The 22,067-nt window shown below is 39.5% G+C and overlaps 1 protein-coding gene across 26 annotated transcripts in view; it reads right to left on the bottom strand.

Moving 5' to 3' along the window:
- Positions 1–5,570: 5,570 nt before the first annotated feature.
- The window catches only part of tns1b (tensin 1b), a 171,590-nt gene continuing 155,093 nt past the window's right edge, over positions 5,571–22,067 (bottom strand). For 16 of the 26 annotated variants that reach the window (XM_061792451.1, XM_061792449.1, XM_061792452.1 and 13 more), the window contains 15 exons: positions 21,024–21,162; positions 18,484–18,579; positions 17,637–17,663; positions 15,971–16,151; positions 14,791–15,821; positions 14,269–14,355; positions 14,067–14,195; positions 13,864–13,956; positions 13,713–13,790; positions 12,525–12,593; positions 12,394–12,441; positions 11,193–11,364; positions 9,357–9,425; positions 8,881–8,910; positions 5,571–8,794 (listed from right to left, as the gene is read on the bottom strand). In XM_061792451.1, the coding sequence (XP_061648435.1) occupies positions 8,656–8,794; positions 8,881–8,910; positions 9,357–9,425; positions 11,193–11,364; positions 12,394–12,441; positions 12,525–12,593; positions 13,713–13,790; positions 13,864–13,956; positions 14,067–14,195; positions 14,269–14,355; positions 14,791–15,821; positions 15,971–16,151; positions 17,637–17,663; positions 18,484–18,579; positions 21,024–21,162 (2,388 nt within the window). In that variant the 3' untranslated portion in view covers positions 5,571–8,655. Of the gene's footprint in view, positions 8,795–8,880; positions 8,911–9,356; positions 9,426–11,192; positions 11,365–12,393; positions 12,442–12,524; positions 12,594–13,712; positions 13,791–13,863; positions 13,957–14,066; positions 14,196–14,268; positions 14,356–14,790; positions 15,822–15,970; positions 16,152–17,636; positions 17,664–18,483; positions 18,580–21,023; positions 21,163–22,067 lie in introns of those variants that run through there. The other 10 variants (XM_061792453.1, XM_061792474.1, XM_061792475.1 and 7 more) reach the window with 8 other exon arrangements.

The raw sequence follows: 22,067 nt of genomic DNA, 5'->3' as shown, positions 1-22,067 counted from the left end.
AACATTTGTAGCCGTTTTAATTGTACATTCCTTCACATCTTAGTAGAAGTGGTGCATGGGGCCATATACACATTAGACATTTTATCTTCTGATTTGCACTCCATCTGGCTAAGTGTGTATGTATTCAGTTGGCTGCAGGACGCCTGACACCCTGCTCTCGCTGCAAATGGTGACATGTTTCCATGTGAGAAATGTCAACAGGCTTCATCAAAGAAAAAAAGATGCCTTTAATGCAGCGCTGACAATCACACTTTTGCCAACCAGTCTTACATCTAATTTTCACTTTTTATGGTATACCGGGCAGAAAAAAAAAAAAAAAAAGTTGCTAGGAATCAGATGGAAATATCACTCAACTGACATTATCTGAAACAGTGTCTCCTAAACTTATATACAGTACACACATATTTACAATTAGAAAAAGCTCACGCCACACAACCAAACATAAATGTCACAATAAATGTATACAATGAATTAATTATGGATTTAAACAGGTCAAGTGGAAGAGCATTTAATTGTTCAGCCTTTCACCTATACAAAGGTGCAGACCCATGGAAAATGTTATTTATTTCCATAATTCCATTCAAAAAGTTAAAGTTTCATCGATAATAGATTCAGGGCCCACAATTTAAACAATTTCAAGTATTTATTTGTTTATTTTTACATAATTTGGGCTCATAAAACCCAGCTCATAAAACCCACAAAATCAGGAATTCAAAAATGTTTTAATACTGTGAAGGAATCAGTGGTCCAAGGTGCTCATTTCCGATGAAAGTAATGTGTGCCTTTCATTCGGGAATCAAGGTCCAAGGATTTGGAGGAAGACGGCCCAAGCTGCTTGAGGTCCAGTGTGAAATATCCACAGTCAGTCATGATTTGGGGTGCAATGTCCAGTGCAGGTGTTTGTAAACTCTGCTTTCTTAAATCCAAGGGCACCGCAACAATCTGCCAGAATGTTTTAGAGGACTTCATGATTCCTTCTGCTGAGGATCTGTATGGTGATGCAGATTTCACCTTCCAGCAGGACCTGGCCCCTGCCCATACCGCCAGAAGCACCAAAACCTGCTTTGATGCCCATGCCATCACAGTGCTTGACTGGCCAGCCAACTTGCCGGATCTAAACCCCATTGAGAATCTATGGGGTATTATCAAGAGGAAAATGAGGCGCACCAGACCTGACAGCAAGCATCAAGGAAATCTGGGCTTCCATAACTCCCAGGCAATGCCACAGGCTGATTGCTTCAATGTCATTGCGCATCAAGGCAGTAATTAAAGCAAAGGGATTCCCAACCAATTATTGAAGATTAACATATCGTTTTGAAAGTACCATATTTGGATTGAGTTCATGTGACCCTAATTTCTTTCTTTTTTTTCCTACAAAAACTGAGAAGTAAATGGTGATTTCGTCACAGTATTCTAATTTTTTGAATTCCTGATTTTGTGGCTATTATAAGATGGAAGCCCAAATTATGTAAAAATAAACAAATAAATAATTTAAACTGTTTAAATTGTGGTCCTTGGATCTATAATCTATGAAAGTTTAACTTTTCAAATGGAATTATGGAAATAAAAATTTTTTTCCATGATATTCTCCATTTTGGAAAGGGTCTGTATGTTGAAGTGAGGGGAACAGCTTCATTCCGACAGGCAAACCCTTGTCTAATAGAAAAAAGTGCATTTGCCGTTTTGTAGCATCTGTAGACATTTACAAACCTTTTTGGTTGGTGGTCAATTGCTAGCAGATTTTGGCTATTCCTGATGGGTCTCAGTCCCTGTCCCCAACAAATAGGGGCAGGTTCACTGTACATTATTTGTAATGAATTAATAATAATTCTTGGACCATTTAAGTGAAACCGGATCATTTCCAATTTAAAATCCAGGTATCTCAATAAAACCTCTCTGAATGGCGCTTGCTCAAAGTCAATGGGTGGGCTCGGTGATTATACAATCGCAATTAATGATCACGGGAAATTTCACGTGGATCACAGTTTTCAGCTGCATGTGTAATTACTTCATCAAACATGGTGCAAATGAGCATGACAAAAGTCGAAGTCCTTTTACTGCTCCGCTTTCGTTTGCAAGTTGTAAAAGTAAATGCCATAACCGAACATGGAGCTAAACTATTTTATTTTATTTGTATTATATATATATATTTTATTAACTATTTTAACCAGAGAACACACTCAATGTATAGCCAAAGCGACGTGGGGCAATGCTATTAAATAGTGCAAGGTATGTTAATGGCCTCAAAAAGGGGTAACACAATGAACCTGTTTCTTTATTTGAAGACGTACCACCCAACTGTGGAAAAGCAATATGTGGAAATCATGAAAAATGTAAGCGGAGTCGTCACAGCCTGTCACTGTGTGCTACCAACACACGTACTGTACGTGCTGCAACGTATGTGCTATCGTGCTGTCATTGTTCAAGTGGTTTCTAACATGACAGAACTTGCTCATCTGTATTGTTATTAAAGACGATGCACATTTCAAAGTAGCATTAATGTTAACAGGGTATGTAGTATCATAACTGGAGAATGATAGTGTTTACAATCCAAGGTGTCTTCATTATCTCCAAGGGGACAGTTTGTTCATTTTATATCTTGTATACCTTTATCTTGCATGCCTTTGTATAAAAAAATTATTCAGGACTGTAAACTACTGCAATGTTTTTTTTGTATTTTTCTGCATTTGTTTTCACTGTTGATTGAAAATTGTTCTTATATTTTGCTATACGTATACATATTTTATTTGCCTTATTTGCTTAGTATGCTAATATAATGTTGGAGTTACTGTTTTAAATTTTGACCATAAGGAGTCTTGTTAGCAAAACATGTTTATAAAATGTTGAACTGATCTTTAGGTTCTTTAGTTTTCAGTAGACATGCTTTAAATAATCGAGATCGGGCGATATTAAAAAATAAATTGGGATTTTTATTTTTGTATTTTATTTAAAAAAAAAAAATTGCCATATGCCCCAGCCCTACCAGTGGCTACTTTAATTACAGTGACTTACAACAAATCTTTTCGTGGTGTTTGTGGAGACTGTGAAACTGTACAGATTAGCGTTAGCTAAGAGAACCATTTGGCTGCCCGCCATGTGCTTTGTTGAGCACAGTGAGTGACGCCATCAAGTGATGCAGGACAAATGATGTCACAATCATGTCTTTTGTTTTTCTTGGCCCACAGTGGGAGCTATAGCTCTGATAACTTGCTTTAGCAGTGCAGAGATTCCCATACGTAGTTAAGCACTTTTTTAATGATTAGAAAAGTAGTTCCAAACCACTGTGCCGCAATTTCACTTAAGTGTTCCAAAAAATAGAGGCAATTTGCTACAGATCAAGAACTCACCAAGACATTTGGGAGTTGAGACTCATTCAAGACCAAGACCAAGACCGAGACAAGCCGAGACCGTGACAAGACCAAGTCCGTAAAAATCCATTTTAAAAACCATGCCAAGGTTGAACATACCAGGATCTTAGAACAGCCAAGATGTATTTGACTCAACTCAACTGTTATTTATATAGCACTTTAAGAATAACTGCAGCTGCAACAAAGTACTGTACATAAGACTTTAACATACTTCCTTGACCGTTTACTACTTTCCTGTTAGTCAGGGCTTTGGCACCACCTTTTGGCATTTAAAGCATTACAGAAAGAGTTTAAAAAAAAACGTGAATAGGTGGGGGTTTACTTTAAAAATCAGTATGTCACGTGCACATATTCTCTCAGCAGGAGACAAGGTTTCTGCACACATTACATCATCATGTAATAATGATGTTTAGACAAAGAGGTAATGCAGTAAACATGCCTGTCGCGACTGCCCTGCCCTCCAAACCCCTCCACCACCACCATGTCCCCCCTGCTTAGGTCATCCACTTACTGTCCAAGAGGGCAAGGTCAGATGTCTATGTTATGAAAAAAAAGGTGTCAAAATCACAGCCATAAAGAAGGCGAAACACTAGGAGGCAAAACAGAAACCAGAAGCACACGCAGATTAAAAGGATTACACCCTTGTCACGCACCCTCTCCACCCCAAAATAGACCATCTAATCCCCCCACCCCACAACACATTTTAGTCATCAGGACCCCTGTGGAGAACCGTTTTAAGTCACAACCCTATTCAGTGGTGTGAGGGGCCTGGAAACCACTGGAAACTTCCACGCAGGAAGAATTACAAAGGACTCATGTGTTATTTGTCCCCCTAAACTAAAGGATATGTTTTAAGCTATAAGTATTACAATGTAAATTCAATATTATAAGCATTTTAATAACTTACACTGTCAAGCGAATGTGTCTTTGCAAGAGTATTAGGGGAAAGCAATAAAAACATAATGACTTAATCTTGCAAGACTTAATTCCTGACCATTCAGTAAAGGTAGAAAATTATTGGTTAGGTCAAATCAAGAGTTAAGACATGTTTGGCAATGATGCGTCTGTGGCGTGTATTAAAGGGAAACAGTGACATCATGAGGAGGAAATGTGTTATTACAGTAACATGCAGTTAAACCTGTCGCATTCCGGGTCAAATTGACCTATTTTAATGTTAATAATAATAATAATAAATTCAAATGTACTTTTGGGGATTAATAAAGCCCCATGATGAAATGGACACAGAAAATAGATGTTGTTCTGACAAACAACCTAAAAGAAGGATTTAATAATCAGCATTTACTTTCATTGACACCCCCCCCCCCCCCCTCAAAAAAAGAAAGAAAACTAAACTGTTTTACAGTAAAAAAGAGGGCAGAATAACAATACAAATATTTTTAGGTGCAGAATAAATATTGAAAAATATGTCAAAAAAGGATTTTCTTTGAGAGCGGGTCAAGGGTTAAGCACTTGTAGTAAATTCGCCAACTATACATGAGATGTTTTTTTTTTGTAAAGGAGGCAAACACTTTTTTTTTTTTTTTTTTTTTGGAACTGCTTTTTATTTGTATTTTTCCATCAGAAATAGTGAAAGCCATACATACAATGTAGCAAACCAAATATGACAATGCTCTCTATACAAACATTGGAGCTCAGTGATTCTCTGCAGTCCAACATGGACTGATGGGGTGGGTGGGCGTCTTCATCTGGCCAAAGGGACGGCATACATTCTTGTCCAGTCCACTCCTCTTTTCTCAACATGCACTTGCAAGCATTTACTGAATACTGTTTTCTTTGTTATGATTGAAATGTAACAAATGTCTCATAAGACCATGATGTTGTTTATGCCGTTATAACACCTTTCATGCAGTAATCTGTTAATAAATACCGCTTCCATTGTATTTGAAAAAATGCATTTTTAAGTGCTCAAGCTTTTTTTTTTTTTTTTGTAGAATTTCAATGGCTGAATTACTATTATTCCGGATTCAGTGCAGGCCTTAAAACTAACATGCATTGAATATGTACTGTATATGTCAATCTTACTGCCAAATCCAAAAGCAGAAACAAAATGTTTTTTTTTTAGGTTCTCTGGGTTCAGATAGATACAGTTAAAACACTGTATTAGATTTTAAATTACATACGCCTTGTTCTTTTTGTAATGATCCCTGTCTGCCACAAGAGAACAACCACTGACTTGACGAGTGTTTCCCAACCTTTATTGAGCCAAGGCACATTATGACATGAGAAAAAAAATCTCATGGCACGCCACCAAATGAACCAAAATGTCACCAAAAGTATATATGCTGAAATAATCGCAAATTTACTGATTAATGGTGAAATGTGAGCCCGTTAAATTGAATACAAACCTATTACTCTGTTGTATGAATGGCAACAGGTGTATTCACAGGTTACTTTTACCTTCTGTCATCTCGGGGAAGAGCATTTCATTCTTCTGCCTGTCACTATACGTCACTGGCGTAGAACATAGATACATTATTGGTAGTAAATAAAACAAATAATTTTCAGACCAATGAAATGACATTTCACACTAATGTGCCGTGGCAACGAGGTTGGGAATCACTAGACCAAACTGTTTTGATGGTAATATTCTCCTTATTTCTATAAAGTGGAAACATAATTCCGACTAAGCGCTCGAGTTGGACAATGGATTATGTTGGCTTTTCTTTACAATAATTCAAATTTTGGACTCACACAAAACATGGCGGAAAAAACAGTTTTACTATACTATGAAAATAAATCAGTGATACACTCACTTTAAACCCTATAATATTTGAATTAACTATATTTTTTTTTAAAAAGCATTCTGTTCTTGTTTCTGTGTTCTTTTTGCATACCTTTTTACATAATACATGTATACAAGAGAGCATCACGCAACAAAGCAAAAATAAATATCTTCACTGGAAGTTTTCTTTATATATTTATATCTGTATGTATCTATATATAGCTTAGTTTTGCGTAAGGTGTGAATGTATAGTTTGACCAGCTGGTGCAGCACTATAGACAGATTTTAAACAAAATAAAAGATAAAATAAAGAACAGTGTAATGGCACAGTGCTTTTCTATAAAGCCACTTACACACATAGAAAACACTTTTTTACCCTTGTGTATTGTGAAAATAATAGATGGTGAGGAATGAATTGCATTTTTGTGTGATTTTGAGTTTTCAGTTCTATGGGCAGTACTGATGTGCCTTGAGCTGTATTACTATATTAAACAGGTCACAACGTGTGTAATCAGAATTTTGCACATTCGTTTAGGGATAATTAAGAAAGCCTAGCTGAATGATCTGTTTTTTTAATTTGTTTTTTTGTTTTGGTTTTATTTTTTAATAAAAAAAAGCTGTTTTATAAAAGAAAGTCAGGCACCATACTGTATGTCTTCTAACAACAGTCCAAGTATTTACACACAGCACATAGTAGGCTGTAAAAAGCAAAAACAAAAAAACACCCCTGTAACATTGTTTTCGCGAGCAGTCAATGGTGCGTCATTGACCTACAGTATCATCAGTACATACAGAATGTAACAATCCAGCAGCCATATTTGTTTTTACAAAAGAACACTTCCCAACTTGACCCGCTGTGCAAGCCCTGACTACTTTTTTGTTTGTTTGCTTGTTTTTTTGTTGTTGTTTTTTTTTTTTACAAAAACTCTTTGGTTGACCTCAAAAAGTTAAGATTTACAATCCACCAAGGTCACACAACTTGACTTTTTTCTTCTTGCGAATACACAAAACTATAGAACCCCAGGAATGACATGAGAGGGAAAATAATTGTGGCCACAAAAGAGTACTGTTTACTGTTCATACTATGTATTTTGTGCATTTTGCTATTTATAAACAGATCTGCAGGCTTACTCTGCCAAAATTACATTGTACCTGTACAATGACAACAAAGATATCTATCCCTGTATATTGTTTTGAGCTCGGCCTCTACATAGCAACTGCGTGGCCACAAATTTGTAATGTGCATGTTATGTCTTTTTCATGTCCCCAAATTACCAATTTGTGTGCACACTATACAGTAATTCTCTACATATTCGCTATTGGCAATATAAGAATTCACCTTTTGCCAGCTATTCGCTGAAAAATCTTTGAGGGGACATTGGTGAATTTCCATTTTTTGTGCTCTTTCTGAAACGGCTGAATGTTAGGGAGGAGCAAAGTTTAGCCTGGGTTGTTACGGAGAGTCTTCAGGGTATGTAGATGTACACGCACTTCCGGTGCATTTCTTCCGAAATCAAATCTTCTATACTATAGCCCTATATGTTTAAAGGGGATATATTTTGCCAGACCAACATTTTCTAATATTTGGGGTGTAATATTGTCTCTATAGTCCCTCAGTAAATGTGAAATATGAATTAAAATTGTTCACACATTCCTGAGTTCCAGATGTTTTTCTGCCAAGAGGCCTGAAATCAGGTCATTTGAATTTGTCAAGCTTATCTATGTCACTAGCGAAGGTCTCTGCCTACCTCTCCGCTCTAGCGCTGTCAACATAACAAACGTGTGCTCTCACAAGTGGGTCTTTTACGCAGAGGCAACCAATCAGAGGAAAGAGGGTGGTCTTAGCCAAACATGGACAAAGCGGATACAAAACTGGGTCAAACAGAAGTAGCTGTCAGAAGAGCCTTTTCTGGACACTCGTATGACAAAACCAAGATAATTTTTTAAAAATGAAATTGGCACTTTTATACTAAGTCCATGTTAGAGAGTCACTCTATGGAGGTCTAAATAGCCAAAATACGGGACCTTTAAGTGTAATGTTGTACAGTGGGTTTAAAATTATATTAAATGTCATAATTTGTGGTATCTTTAATGTTTGATTTTTTTTTTGGTGTAGGTTACTCATGCTTTTTCACCCTGACACTGATGGGGGTTTACTCTATCTACAGTACAGTGGCCACAATTACATTCCCCCCATGTTATGGCTGGGTTTTTGTTCTAAACAAACTACATATGAACATTTTGCACTCACGCCGTCCAAACGTTTCCCTTCCAGGGAGACCCAAAGTGCCTCCCATCCCATTGTCCTGCCCAGCTACGCCCCCTTTCTGCACTTCCTCAGGTTCACTCTGGAGTCCGTCCCAAAAGAAAGGCACAAGCAAGAAGCACGCACACACGCACAGCCACAAAAATGCGCTTACACGCCAAGAAACAACACTAAGTATCCACAGAGAAAGGGAGTGTCCGTCATTCAAAGGAGGGGAAAAGTCACCAAAGGCATTTGGGGGGGAGGGGGAAAAAGTGCCAGGGTTTGCTTGAACGTGCTCATCGCTTTTGCAAAGTAACCATCCTGGTGACAAAGTTGACAATCGCGCTGGCCGGCTGCTCGGGGTCCATCTCAGCGAAGAGGTGGCTCACGTTGTCCGTTGTGCTTCCCTGTTTGCGTGCCACGAAACCAAACAACCTGGAAAGACAGATTGTTAGGATCGACTGTTAATGAAAGATAATGCATTTGTTGGAATAGAAATAATATCTGTGTTTATCACTTACATGGCTGTACCCCCCTCTGGCTTGTTCCACCTGTAAAGATTTTAATCAAATGCTTTTATACAACAATACAAATTAATAAACATTTGTGCATTTGTTTTTCGGGGAAGCTTTTGCATTATGTTCTCTGTTTAGTACTTAGTAGTAGTCTGTTAGTGTTTTAAGTTTCAGCTGCCATGGGTATGAATGGAGAAAAACTGATAGTGAAGCCACCATCATCCCGTGACCTCAACCCTATTGAGAACTGGGAATTGTATTTTAATTTGATTTGAAAAAAATGCCTTTGTCATTGTGGTGATTTTGTTCCATAAATCTAGATAGATGCTCTTATGTTCGTTGACTATTTAGGAAAATGAACTTTTGTTCCTCTGTGCATATGCCTAATAATTTGGAACACTCTGTGGATATAACGTGATTCATTACACTTGTTGACTATAAAATGTATCAATCACTATAATAGAATTAGAATCTGTACTCACTTTCTGTCCTGAGGGTCAATATCACAGAATGTGACAGTGTTGCAAGGATAGTGGCGCCGGAAGAAAAGCCTGAAAACAAAAAGTGCAATGTTACTGAATGAAAACAGATGAGCCACTGCATTGATTCGACAGTTTTGACCGTCCTGCTATGTTCGTTTCTTTGGTACACATTACGATACTCATTTTGGTTCAATGTTAATGGGTCCATGGGACCCGCTGATTGTTTAGTAATCCCCACAAATGATTTAAAATAAAAATACAGTATATAGATAATTGAAAAGAAAGAAAAAAGTAAAATAAGCCTAGAGGTGGTTGATCCTGCTTTGTTGTCTTCAATTTATAAACTTTAAAAGGGTCCACTGGCCCTGTGTTTTGGTCCCAAAGACCGCTTAATTGGAGCTTGCTTCACGCACCTGATCAGGAGCTATTGAGCACAACTGGGTTCGTCTCCCACACTTAGTGACAATCGGACGAGCTGAAGGTACAGTAAATAAGGAAAGGACGGTGGAAGGGTATTTGGTTTTCGTCTCAATTGCTTGGATGTCTTCAGGGAACATCAGTTGGCGTTTTGAATTTGTGTGTACAAGGAGGTTGATTATTTTTCCTACTTAACTACCATTTTGATAGAATAAGTGAATTGCTGGGGTGAATTTTATTCTCCCTTATTTCTTCCAGAAAACAGTCAGAACCCATTTGTTAAGAACTTTTACTTGTTTTTATTTTTCAGTTTCCCAACCTGCGACCCTGTATAATAATTTGTTCTCAGGGGAAACGTAACACCTGCAACTTAACAGGACGTCTAAATAAACTGTCAACAATATAGCACAGTTGGGAATTGTCCTCATAAATTATCTTTTTGATACAATACACATTACGTACTGTATATACAGGTATATTTAGTGTATTTAAAATCCATGTTTTGAAAGCAGTACAACATTCTTGATCCATGTTAAGAGGTAGGCGCAATTCCCATTCACAATCGCCACATGACTAACTGCATGGCAACCAGGCCAGGGTGTAGTGCACCCTTTGCTGAGAGAGGCCTTGAACTAGACAACCGGTACAGTAAACCACCACTATTTGCCGGAGATAGGGAATTTAATATGATTTCTAACTCATTTTACAATGTTACCCTTTAAAGTCAATGACTTAAAGACTATTTGATTTGGAAAAAAATGCAGTTTTTAATAGCTACTCATCGGCACAAAAATATACACATACAGCAAAGACTCTATGGACCTGCCACTAACAACCCAGGTCAAACTTCACTCCTCCCCAACATACAAAGATCAGCCAGGGCTTGGGCCTCCTTATGGCAATTTAGGGCATTACAGAAAGCACCAAACCGCAAATAAGTGCTATTCAGCAAATAGCTAAGAATGGGTTCTGCATTGGGCAGCACAGTGGCCGACTGATTGGCACATCTGCCTCACAGTTCTGGGACCGGGGTTCAGGTCCTGACCTGCCTGTGTGGACTTTGCATGTTCTCCCCGTGCCTGCGTGGGTTTTCTCCGGGCACTCTGGTTTCCTCCCACATCCCAAAAACATGTGTGGTAGGTTAAGTGAAGACTCTAAATTCCTCGTAGGTGTGAATGTGAGTGCGAATGGTTGTTTGTTTCTATGTGCCCTGCGATTGGCTGGGGACCAGAAAATGGATGGATGGATGGGTTCTGCTTAAACAAAAACAAAAAAATGCAAATGGGTGGATTCATGAGTAGTGAACTGCAACTAGGCGAGAATTTACTGAATAGTAAATGGATGGATGGACAAGTCAAATGAAAGTTTCTACAGTGGCGAAGGTCTGGTAAGAATGAAAGAAACAGAAGTTAAACATACTTCCTCTGGTTGTCAGTCAGTGTGATGCCTTGCGAAGACACTTTGAAGTGCACAACGGTGGCAGTAGATGGAGAAGCAGCGGCGGCCAGTGTCTCAGATATGGCCTTCGCAATGGCCTGGGGGCCCGTCAGTGACTCCATATCCACAGAGTTAATGTAGAGCACGTTGCATGCTAGGATTTAAAGGAGATTTTCCAAACCGTTAGTAAATACACATTGAGGACTTCAGGTAAGAACAATAATCCCATGCAACTTTTGGTTTTCATTAGTGTGCATGCTTTCTGGGACAAGGCTGAGGTCAGACATTTTTGAAGAAGGAAATTCATTCAAATCATTCCACAAAAGAGAATTTGGCCTGTTATACAACAGTGGTTCTCAAACTGGGGTCCCCATGAGTCCGCAAGATAAGCTAAACCATGTTGCATCATTTTAAAAAAAATGTGCATACAAACATATTGGAATTGAAAAAAAACCATTGAAACCAATTACTCCTCCACACCTTGGCTTTGGGCCAATAAGCAAATAAGGGACATATACCTGTAATCACATAAATCTGATATCTCAGCATGAATATGGTCTGTTTTCAAGTACAAATGGTATGTATTTTTTCGACAGTATGGTCCTATTTTCAAAAATAAAAATCATGATGATGATAATAATTGTATTTTTTAAATTCACTTATTAAAATGTGACTTTCTTTCTTCAAACTTTGGTTTCAATATCATAATACTCCAACTGGAAAACAGTGTTTATTCTCTTGAGATTACGACTTTTCATCGTAACAAAATATTTATTCATCATTATTCCTGCAAAGTTTTCAACTTTTTTTTCTTGAAAAAATTGTAAATTTATTCTCATATTCCTTTGTTCTCCCAAAAAAAAAAAAAAAGTACATTTGCCCTAACATTACAACTTTTCTCTTTGGGGTACACATTGTAGTTATGTTTAATCGACGATAAGATTTTGAGGGGTTCCTTGGAAAAAAAACTCCCCTGTAAGCAGTCTTCAGACCCCAAAGGTTTGAGAACCCCTGTTATACAAGCCTCGGAACACTAATGTTATGAGACAACATCGAAAGTTATTTTAACAGAACCATGAACTATTTGATGTCATTTCCACACATAAAGTGTACAAACTGCAAACATAGGATGCACATTCCAGATGAAGGTTTCCAAATGCACTAAAAGTGCACAGCGTTTTACCATGGGACTCGGCTGGGACCCTCTGCACTGGGATAACAAGGACGTCGGCTTGTCAGAGTGAGTCAGAATGAACAATTACTGCCTTTTAACGTGATATGACAAAAGTGTAAAAGTGGATTTCTGTCATGTACCTGCTCCTTGTTTCAGTCGATCAGCCAGCGGATTTGTTTTCACAACTTCTGGCTCTTCCTCAAGAAGATCTAATATAAGAGAAGAGTTAGGTTAAATCCACTTGACCTCCATTTTTTTTCTTGGTCAACAGTACAAAAGCAAAACAAAAGCTGCAAGCAGCGATTAGCACCCAAATTTTGATACCATGGTATAGCAAACATGCCATTGTCTATGAAAAAATGTTTCGCGATTCTGTGTCGCCCATTTGCCGAGGATAGCTACTTCCGACTGTGGTTGATTTGGGCGAATTTCCTCTCAGGATTTTCCCCCAAGTACGAGCCCTGGAGTTCGCCGGAAATGGCTGATTCTTACCAGTATTGGCGACTTCCTGTTAATTTCTTGGTATGGGTCTTTGAGGCTTTTTTTGTGCATTCTGTTATAATACTGTAGACATCCATTCATTTTCCATACCGCTTATCCTCACTAGGGTCGTGTGCATGGTGGAGTTTATCCCAGCAAACTTCGGGCAAGAGGCGGGGTACACCCTGAACTGGTCGCCAGCCAATCACAGGGCACATATTGACAAACAACCATTCGCACTCACATTCACACCTACAGGGAATTTAGAGTCTTCACTTAACCTACCTTGCATGTTTTTGGGATGTGGGAGAAAAACAGAGTACCCAGAGAAAACCCGCCCAGGCAAAGGGAGAACATGCAAACTCCACACAGGCGAGGCCGGATTTGAACCCCGGAAGCAGATGTGCTAACCATTCTTCCACCATGCCGCCTACTGAAGACATGTCCACCCAATTTCGTGTCGATCGGGGATTTTTTTTCTAATTTTCCAGAGTGCGCTACTGAGGAAATTTTTCCTAAATGGTGGATTCAAACCAAAATGGGCTAATGGCTGTCCATTTCCAGGCATGATTCTTTTGTTATGATGTCAATCGGTGGAACTGGTGTGGGGTGCCTAATTTGGCACTCCTCAATGAGGTTTGTGTGAGGTCAAGTTCAGGACCTCATAAAATAACCATTTTCATTAGAATACAGACGCCTGCAAAATAAGGTGTGTTTTGGGTCATGTTGAAGCCCCCAAATTGGTGATTGAGTGGTTATAAGAAAAAACCTAAAAAAGTGATTCAAAGAAGGCCTGAAAATATTATGAATGTACCCTTTAACATCTCTCGCCAATGGAATGCACAAACCTGTGGTAGGGATGAGCAGTTTGCAGGGCAGCGCCAGTGGCGTGATGGCATGTTGGTAGACCAAAGCAGACAGACAGCCTGAAAGAAGACAAACACTAGTTTGACTACTAGACATGTTGTAAAGGAAATAGGCTAGCTGGTTCTCACTAACCAAAGTATGGCTCATTGGGACAACCCTTCAGTTTCACTCCTTTAGGGCTGCTCTCAATCAGGAAATGCCTCACCAGCTCATTGGTGATGTCACCTATGAGACCAAAAACCAAAGAGAGAGAGAAAAACAGATTTGTCTTAATAAAAATTGACTGTCTACATCAGAGTAGCTCACATACCAGCTTTGTTTGCAACCCAGCTCACCTTTCTTGTTTTGATGTACTGAAGGTGGAGGCGAGGCTACCTTCATAGCCAAGCCATAAGCCCCCTTGAATGAGTGGCTATCCCGGATAACAAAGGCTCCAGGTTCTCTTTCTCTCAGCACATTAATTGCTAGAATATAGTGGAAGGTTTTACAGTTGTTTGGGTTACACTTTGGGTATATATAACCTGGATTGACGCTTACCTTGCTCTCTGGATATGTCAGGCTTGTACCAGAACTTTGAAGTATCTTGGACAAACTTTACATTCAGCCTGCTCTCAGGACCTCCATCTGCAATTAAAGATGATTTCAGCGAAACACAAATAGTTTGACTTTCGAAGTGCTGTTATAAAAAAACAAACGTCAATAGCTCTGACAAAAAATTATTTACATATGCATCACCATGCAAATCAATAATTTTCTGCATTTCTAGTTAATTTGACAAATCTCTCCATTACTTTTTACTTACGCAAGGTACTTAAGTACATTTCATAGTCTGTACTTTTTTACTTTCATTTCAGTTTAGGATTTGAACCAGTACTACTACTTTTACCAGATTTTTTTTTTCATAAACACACAAGTATCTTTAGTTCTACTTAAGTACAGATTGTGAGTACTATTACCACCTCTGAGGAGAACACATCATGGCTATGGGTATAAGTTACCTGACTGTCACGAGAAAGTAGTGTGCTCAGAGAACATACAGTACATACTGTAGGTCCTTACCAGGCATATTGAAGCGTGAGAAGTCTGAAAGGGTGTGGAAGTAGCTGGGATTGCTTCCTCCACTCATTGGTGACATGATCTTTCCATTCAATGAGCTATATGACAGTGATCCGTTTGGTCTGTCGCCACTCGACATGCGCCTCTTTTCTGGAAGCTGAGGTTGAAAACCAGGCGTTGCACTCCCCTGTCGGAACCCAACTCCCATCCCCATCATTCCTGCATCCTGGTAAACTGCAGGGGAAACAGGGAAGGAGGGTGTAGGTGGTCCTTGGTAGCCTGAGGAACTGCTCTGTCTGGACAGGTTTCCATGCCGCTCATCTGGCGTGGTATAGCCGCTGTGCGTAGGGTGTCCGTCTAAACTCGGGCTCCTTTGAGACACCTGCGACACTGATGGGTGACGGCCCAATACTGGACTTCCATGGGATTGGGAAATAGATGGATGTCTGCTGAGCACTGGACTGCTTGGAATAGGTTGTCCCAGGGACGGCTGTCTGCTGAGGATCGGACTTTGATGAGCCTGTTGCCCAATAGAGGCCTGGCGGAAGAGTACTTGGCTACTCTGACTTGCCTGAGGCTGATTGCGTCCAAGGATGGGACTGTCACTGAACCCCAGTATACCTGTCTCAAAGCCATTAACTGGTGATACTTTCTGACCCATAATGGAACCTTCCCGAAAAGCAATTGGGTGCTTCTCAAACACAGGACTGTCAGTAGAGGTTAGGATACATGTCCGGTGCTGCAACTGGGGACTTCCAGGGCTGTGTTCAGTCTTGGAGGGTTCAGTGCAGGCAGGTTGGCCAGAATCTGAGGCTATATAGCTCCTTGTTTGGGTGTTGGGGTCAAGACTGGAGAGTATTGGAGTCGTGATGCCGAGGTAGGAGGATGTTGCAGAAATTGAATCGAGATGAGAGGAATTGGGAGAAGTGGATGCTTGGTATGAGGGCGTTGGAGTGGAGTATGCGCTCACTGCTGCCTGAGTGTGCAAACTGGAATCAGTAGTGGGTTGGGACGGAATGCTCAAGGCCGGATCGCTGGAAGAGAATTGAGAAATTGTGTTCATACAACAAATGGACATGTCTCCATTTAATTTCTCTGATAGTTACGTACGTTGAAACAAAAGATGTACATATTTTCATTAGGTCGCCTGGACTGAAAGTGTATGTGCATGTCTATTACTCACCCCAGTGAGCTCTGGATGGGGCTACTACTGGACAATGGGAAGTCCAGGGCATGGGAAACGGGACTTGGACTTCTCTGTTGCTCTCTAGTGTTTCCTTGAGGAATAACGCTTTGGGGTACTGTGGGTTGCTCTCCGCCTGTAACAGCTGACCTTGCAACGGACTCCACATAACTTCTGGGTGCTGAATGTAAGAGAAAGGGTTTCATAATACGTAAACCACAGGTTCATGACAGATTTGTTGTCTCTCGATGGTCTCTGTAGAATGGAATGAGATGTAAAAATGAGTAATCGTGGCTTTTAGTCAAAAGATGGCTTTGGACACAGTGAATGATATACAGAGCCTTACCAAAACATTTGAATATCATGGAAAAGTTTATTTATTTCCATAATTCCATTCATAGATTATAGATTCAGGGCCCAAGTTCAAGTATTTATTTGTTTATTTTTCCAGCTCATAAAACCCACAAAATCAGGAATTCAAAAATGTTTAATACTGTAATCACCATTTACTTCTCAGTTTTTGAAGTTAAAAAAAGAAAGAAATTAGGGTCACATTAAAACAATCAAAATATGGTACTTTCAAAACTTAATCTTCGATACTTGGTTGGGAATCCCTTTGCTTTAATCGCTGCCTTGATGCGCCTGTGGCATTGTCTGGGAGTTATGGAAGCCCAGATTTCCTTGATGCTTGCTGTCAGTTCTTCTTTGTTTGTGGGTCTGGTGCCCCTCATTTTCCTCTTGATAATACCCCATAGATTCTGAATGGGGTTTAGATCTGGTGAGTTGGCTAGCCAGTCAAGCACTGTGATGGCATGTGTATCAAAGCAGATTTTGGTGCTTCTGGCGGTATGGGCAGGGGCCAGGTCCTGCTGGAAGATGAAATCTGCATCTCCATACAGATCCTCACCAGAAGGAATCATGAAGTCCTCTAAAACATTCTGGTAGGCTGTTGCGGTGACCTTGGATTTAAGAAAGCAGAGTTTACCAACACCTGCACTGGACATTGCACCCCAAATCATGATTGACCGTGGATATTTCACACTGGACCTCAAGCAGCTTGGGTTATGTTCTTCAACCGTCTTCCTCCAAACCCTTGTACCTTGTTTGATAATCCGCGGTCATCTCTTTTGCTGGTGCAACTTCTCCTGACACTTTCCATTGATATGCTTGAACAGCCAGCCTCCTTAGCGATGAACCTTTGTGCCTTACCCATCCTATGCAGGGTATCAATGATGGTTTTCTGGCAGTTGCAGTCTTCCCCATATTGAAACCAACTATTGAGACAATTGAACCAAACTGAAGCAATTTAATGACACCGGGGGAAACCTGTGCAGGTGCTTTTGAGTTTAGTAGATGATTAGTGTGTGAACATTTAAAACATTTATGGCCAGCAAAATTTGGGCTGATTTCTTCATAGTATTCTATTTTTTTGAATTCCTGATTTTGTGGGTTTTATGAGCTGGAAGCCCAAATTATGTAAAAATAAACAAATAAATACTTGAAATTGTTTAAATTGTGGGCCCTGAATCTATAATCTATGAAAGTTTAACTTTTTGAATTGAATTATGGAAATAAATCAACTTTTCCATGATATAATTTTTTTTTGGAAAGGGTCTGTATGGTTGGAGTGGGATAATCACTTTAGTATCTCATCTTAGATGCTTACCTTCCTCGTCCTGAATGGGCTCATCCTCTGAGGAGCATCATTGGAGATAATCCAGAGAAAAAATTGTGAAGGTGCATCACATAAAACCAAATGTTTATAGTTTTGGTGTCTTGTGGTTTGATTGTGTATATATATATATATATATACGTTCGTCCCAGTTGTGATGGGTTTTCGATTCTCAATGCCAAACCCAAATTGTAATACACTAAAATATACAATTAAAATTCAAATTTGGCATGTTAGGGGCTGCTCTGGGCGAAATGTCTCACATATGACAAACTGTAGTGACCAGTACCTCTTCATAAGTCGTCAACATTACTGCCTATTTTGAATCATTAAATTGGAATAAAATCGTATAGGACAAAAAATGAATAGTAACACTCCATTCATCCACGCTGGATTGGTTCCCAGTCAATCAAAGACACAATTCATACATGTGTGCTATTTAAAGTCTCCAGTCACTCTCGCATGCATGTTTTTGAGAAAGTCACACATGAAGGCCATGAGTTGAGCTGAGACTCAAACCAACAACCTAATACCTTGGGGCAGATGTACTGCTTCACAGTTCTACAGCTAACAGTAGTCAAACAATCAAAACTTAAAGAACTTCAACTTCAAGCTTAAGCAGGGTAGTGATTAACATGTAATTATACAGAGAAGAGTAAAAATTTGAATTATTTTAAAGATTTAAGAATAATAACAATATGGACACTCTGGTAAGTAATGTTTTGTTATTAATGCTTAAATTTTAACACCGATCAGAATCAAGTGTTCACAGTTATGTTTACAGAGAAAAAGTTTTTTTTTTTTTTTTTTTTTTTTTAACTTAAAAAATGTTGCAACCAACCTGAACCAGTTTGATTGAGAAGGAGGTCCGCTGGGTTGTGGGGTTTTAACCCGAGAGCTGACAGTGGAGTCTTGGCAAGACCCGGAGGTGAGCGACCTAAAATGAATAAAAATAGATCAACTGTTACCATCAGACATGATATGATGTGACCATCCCAACAGTTAATTCCTGCTCTGCTGTGGCAGCATACATTGTCTAGTTACAGTCGCAAATAGAAATGGTCTTTCCCAAAATGTCGATATGAAGTTAACGTTGTCTATGTAATGTTGATTTAATAATCGTAAGAGGTAAAGACCTGTTGAGACTAGACACATTGGCACATCGTATTACTGAATTTGAGACAATTACAAAGGGTTGTGGTCATGCTACATGCTCTGATGGAGGGAGCAAAACATGCGCTAGCTTTGACACCACATCAAACTCAACACAACATGACCCCCACCTGCCTCAGCACAGTCATTTAAGTTTAGTTTGCATTTACAGTGGAGTCTGTCATACTTATACTTCCCACCTGTTATGTTATGGGTGTCAAATTGACCCATTTGAATTTAGTAATTTTTTGGTCCAAAAACTTTCATCTTTTGTAACATACGCAACGCACCTCGGTTGGTTCACTTCACATATTTGCAAGTTAAGTAATGACAATTTAGTAATACTTTTATTTTTCATTATTAAAGAGTGAAGACTAAATTGTCCATTGGTGTGAATGTGAGTGTGAATGGTTGTTTATGTGCCATGCGATCGGCCGGCAGTCAATCCTAGGTGTACCCCACCTCTCTCAATACACATACACGATACAACCCAAATGAGTATTAGCGGTATTGAAAATGGATAGATGACATTAAACATGAAAATTGGCCTGTTCCTGAGAAACAACATAACAAGAGGGTTAGATCTCTAATACAGCTCAATAAGGTCCTTTTACACTGTGTTTCATCAAATGTCACTGGTATGATTTTTCAAAATGATCAGACAAGGGTAGTCGGTTGTTTATCAGGTGCTGGCTGTAGTACAACATGGCAGCAACAAGAAATCCAAGCGCAGATGGCAACAGCACACAGAGCAGCAGAAACAGAGAGAATGTTAACCACATTTTAACACTGTCGTTTGACTTCTAGAAGTTGTAAGTCGATGTTTGTGGTGTGGTGTTATCCCTTTCCACTATTATGTTATGTTTACCAGTGCTGCTCTTGTGTTGCTCTCATGCCAAAGCAGCGCAAGGCTGGGATACGGTGCATATAGAGCTGGGTACACACATACCGACAATCGGGCCAAATATGAGCATTTTCCCTTTTTTTGTGATCAAAATCAGCATAAGCTTGCTTAACGTATGTCACAACCGATTATCCTAACCAATTCTCCTGTGGTGTGAGATGAGTCAGGAGTGATTTTTTCTCTTCCTGACCTGCTCGGAAAATGGTGGGATCACTGACAATTGTAAATGTTAAACCTGTTCAATATTTACAATCGCAAATCTTAATGTGTTTGGTCAACACCGAGGCAGGTCAAGCCACAGATTATGTGATTGTGACGAGAAACTAAACAATGGCCAATGATGAAGAGATCTGCATCTCGCTCACGCACAGAAATAGAAGAGCAATTGGTTAAGTGAAAGTCAAGTCATTCTCCGCAATGTTGTTGCCAGATAAGCAGTTACCATATCGTCTATCTTCTTCTTCTACTACTACTCTTTCTTATTTGTGTTTTCCAGCAGTCTGGATGCCCGGTTGCTGCGTCTGACACTTCGATATTGGTACTACAAGAGGTGTGTGACACTAAAAGAGCAATAAGCTCACATAGCCTGTGGCGATTTCCCCTCACCTCCTTGTGTGGTGTGTCTCATATATTTTAAAAATAAGATGTTAAAGAATCGGTTTGTGTGTACCCCGCTTCAAGGATCACTCAGGCAGGAAGAGGGGACCGGGAAGGGGAGTTGAAGTAACTGTACGTGGCTGACATGGGACAGTGGAACTCTGGAAGAGAGACTTGCATTACCCACTTACCAAAGCAAGACATCGCCTTCTTAACTGCGGCCTGTGTGCACACCAGTCTAAGTGGACACTCGGCAATGTGATTTGTGAACTCTGCTTAAATGAATTTCCAAAACATCTGGTGTCACATGCACTACTTAATGAACTCACAGTCCAACTTTGAGTTTTGCTATATACAGCAAAACTGTTTATAGATAACTCACAACACAAGTTAACTGCATTTGGGGTTGCCAAGGAAAATCAAGACGAGTGGCCCCAAACAGTGACAGAACATCACATGAGACAATCAGTGTTTTTCACCTAGTACATTTCCATTATCCAATCAAAATCTTGCCATGAAAATTTTATGACTATTTCACAAAAGAATATTTAATTCAATATGCTGTTGATTGCTAAAACTAAACCATGGAGACGGAAATCGTAAAATATTAAAATTCTGAGGAAAACTGTTTTTTTAGTGAAATATTGTACTGTAGATATTTGACAATACAACCTACATTGACTGAACTATCCCTGAGCTCCACAGTGCCAGCCAGAGGGAAAACTTACACAGGTTGAAGTAAGGGGTTTGTGGCGAGGTAGGGAAGGCAGGGGTTTGGGGAAGCACCTCACCACCAACTGAGGGGGTCAGGCTGGTGGGCCCACCCTCGATCTCCTCAAAGGCTTCCCGGTAACTGTGCATGTGTCTCTGAGGAGTAAAAAAATGATATGGAGGGAGAAATACATACACGTAAATACAGACGATAGAAATACTGCAATGATGAACGGCCCCTCGCACCTACGTTTTCATGGCAACTCCTCAATGATCCTCAAACTTTGACACATACCCACCACATAGGCAAAGAGTATTTTCAATTTAGCATCACCCGTCTGTCTACAGAACATCTGTTTGGGGTTCATTTGGGAAAATTGGGGCATATTTGGGCAAATTCAAAATGCCTTTAAAGACAACCATTTTGTGTCATTTGGTACGACTGGTGTCCAGGGATTCTGTTTTTTCAAATTGTCCAAGAATCCTGGAAATTATGGCCAAACTCACCGGCACAGGCAAAACTTCTTGGTTCTTTAGCTTCTCTTATCTTTCTAGAATAGTGATACGCAACTTCTGTGTGCCTTGACATACTGTATCATCAAGTGCGCCACAGGAAATTGTTTAATTACACTAAATTACAAAACGTATTTATTTACTACAAATATATCACCGTTCATCTATCAATCTATGCCAGCAAAGTATAGTGACAGGCAGAACAATTAAATGCTCTTCCAGTAGATGGCAGAAGCGACAACTGACCTGTACAGCCACTTGCTGCAACAGGTAGCGCTGTCTTCAAATTAAAACAGGCCCTGATTTCCTGACTTCACTACTGATTATATATATATATGTTTTGTAGTGTGCTGAGAGAGTTTTCCAAGGTAAAATATGTGCCTTGTCAATAAGGTTTAGGGTTCCTGCTTCCGATTCTGGCTCATTTGAGCAAATTCCCAAATTGATCGCCCCAAATTAATTTGTTCTCATTTTGTTTGGGGTACTACTGAGTGAATTACTTCATATACATACATTATCACCCGGATACACATGCTTGCAAAAATTAG

This window comes from Phyllopteryx taeniolatus, chromosome 12, assembly GCF_024500385.1.
Source record: "Phyllopteryx taeniolatus isolate TA_2022b chromosome 12, UOR_Ptae_1.2, whole genome shotgun sequence".
Lineage (NCBI taxonomy): Eukaryota > Metazoa > Chordata > Actinopteri > Syngnathiformes > Syngnathidae > Phyllopteryx > Phyllopteryx taeniolatus.
Note: the sequence above shows the minus strand (reverse complement) of the source record. Positions and strands in the feature narration are given on the sequence as shown.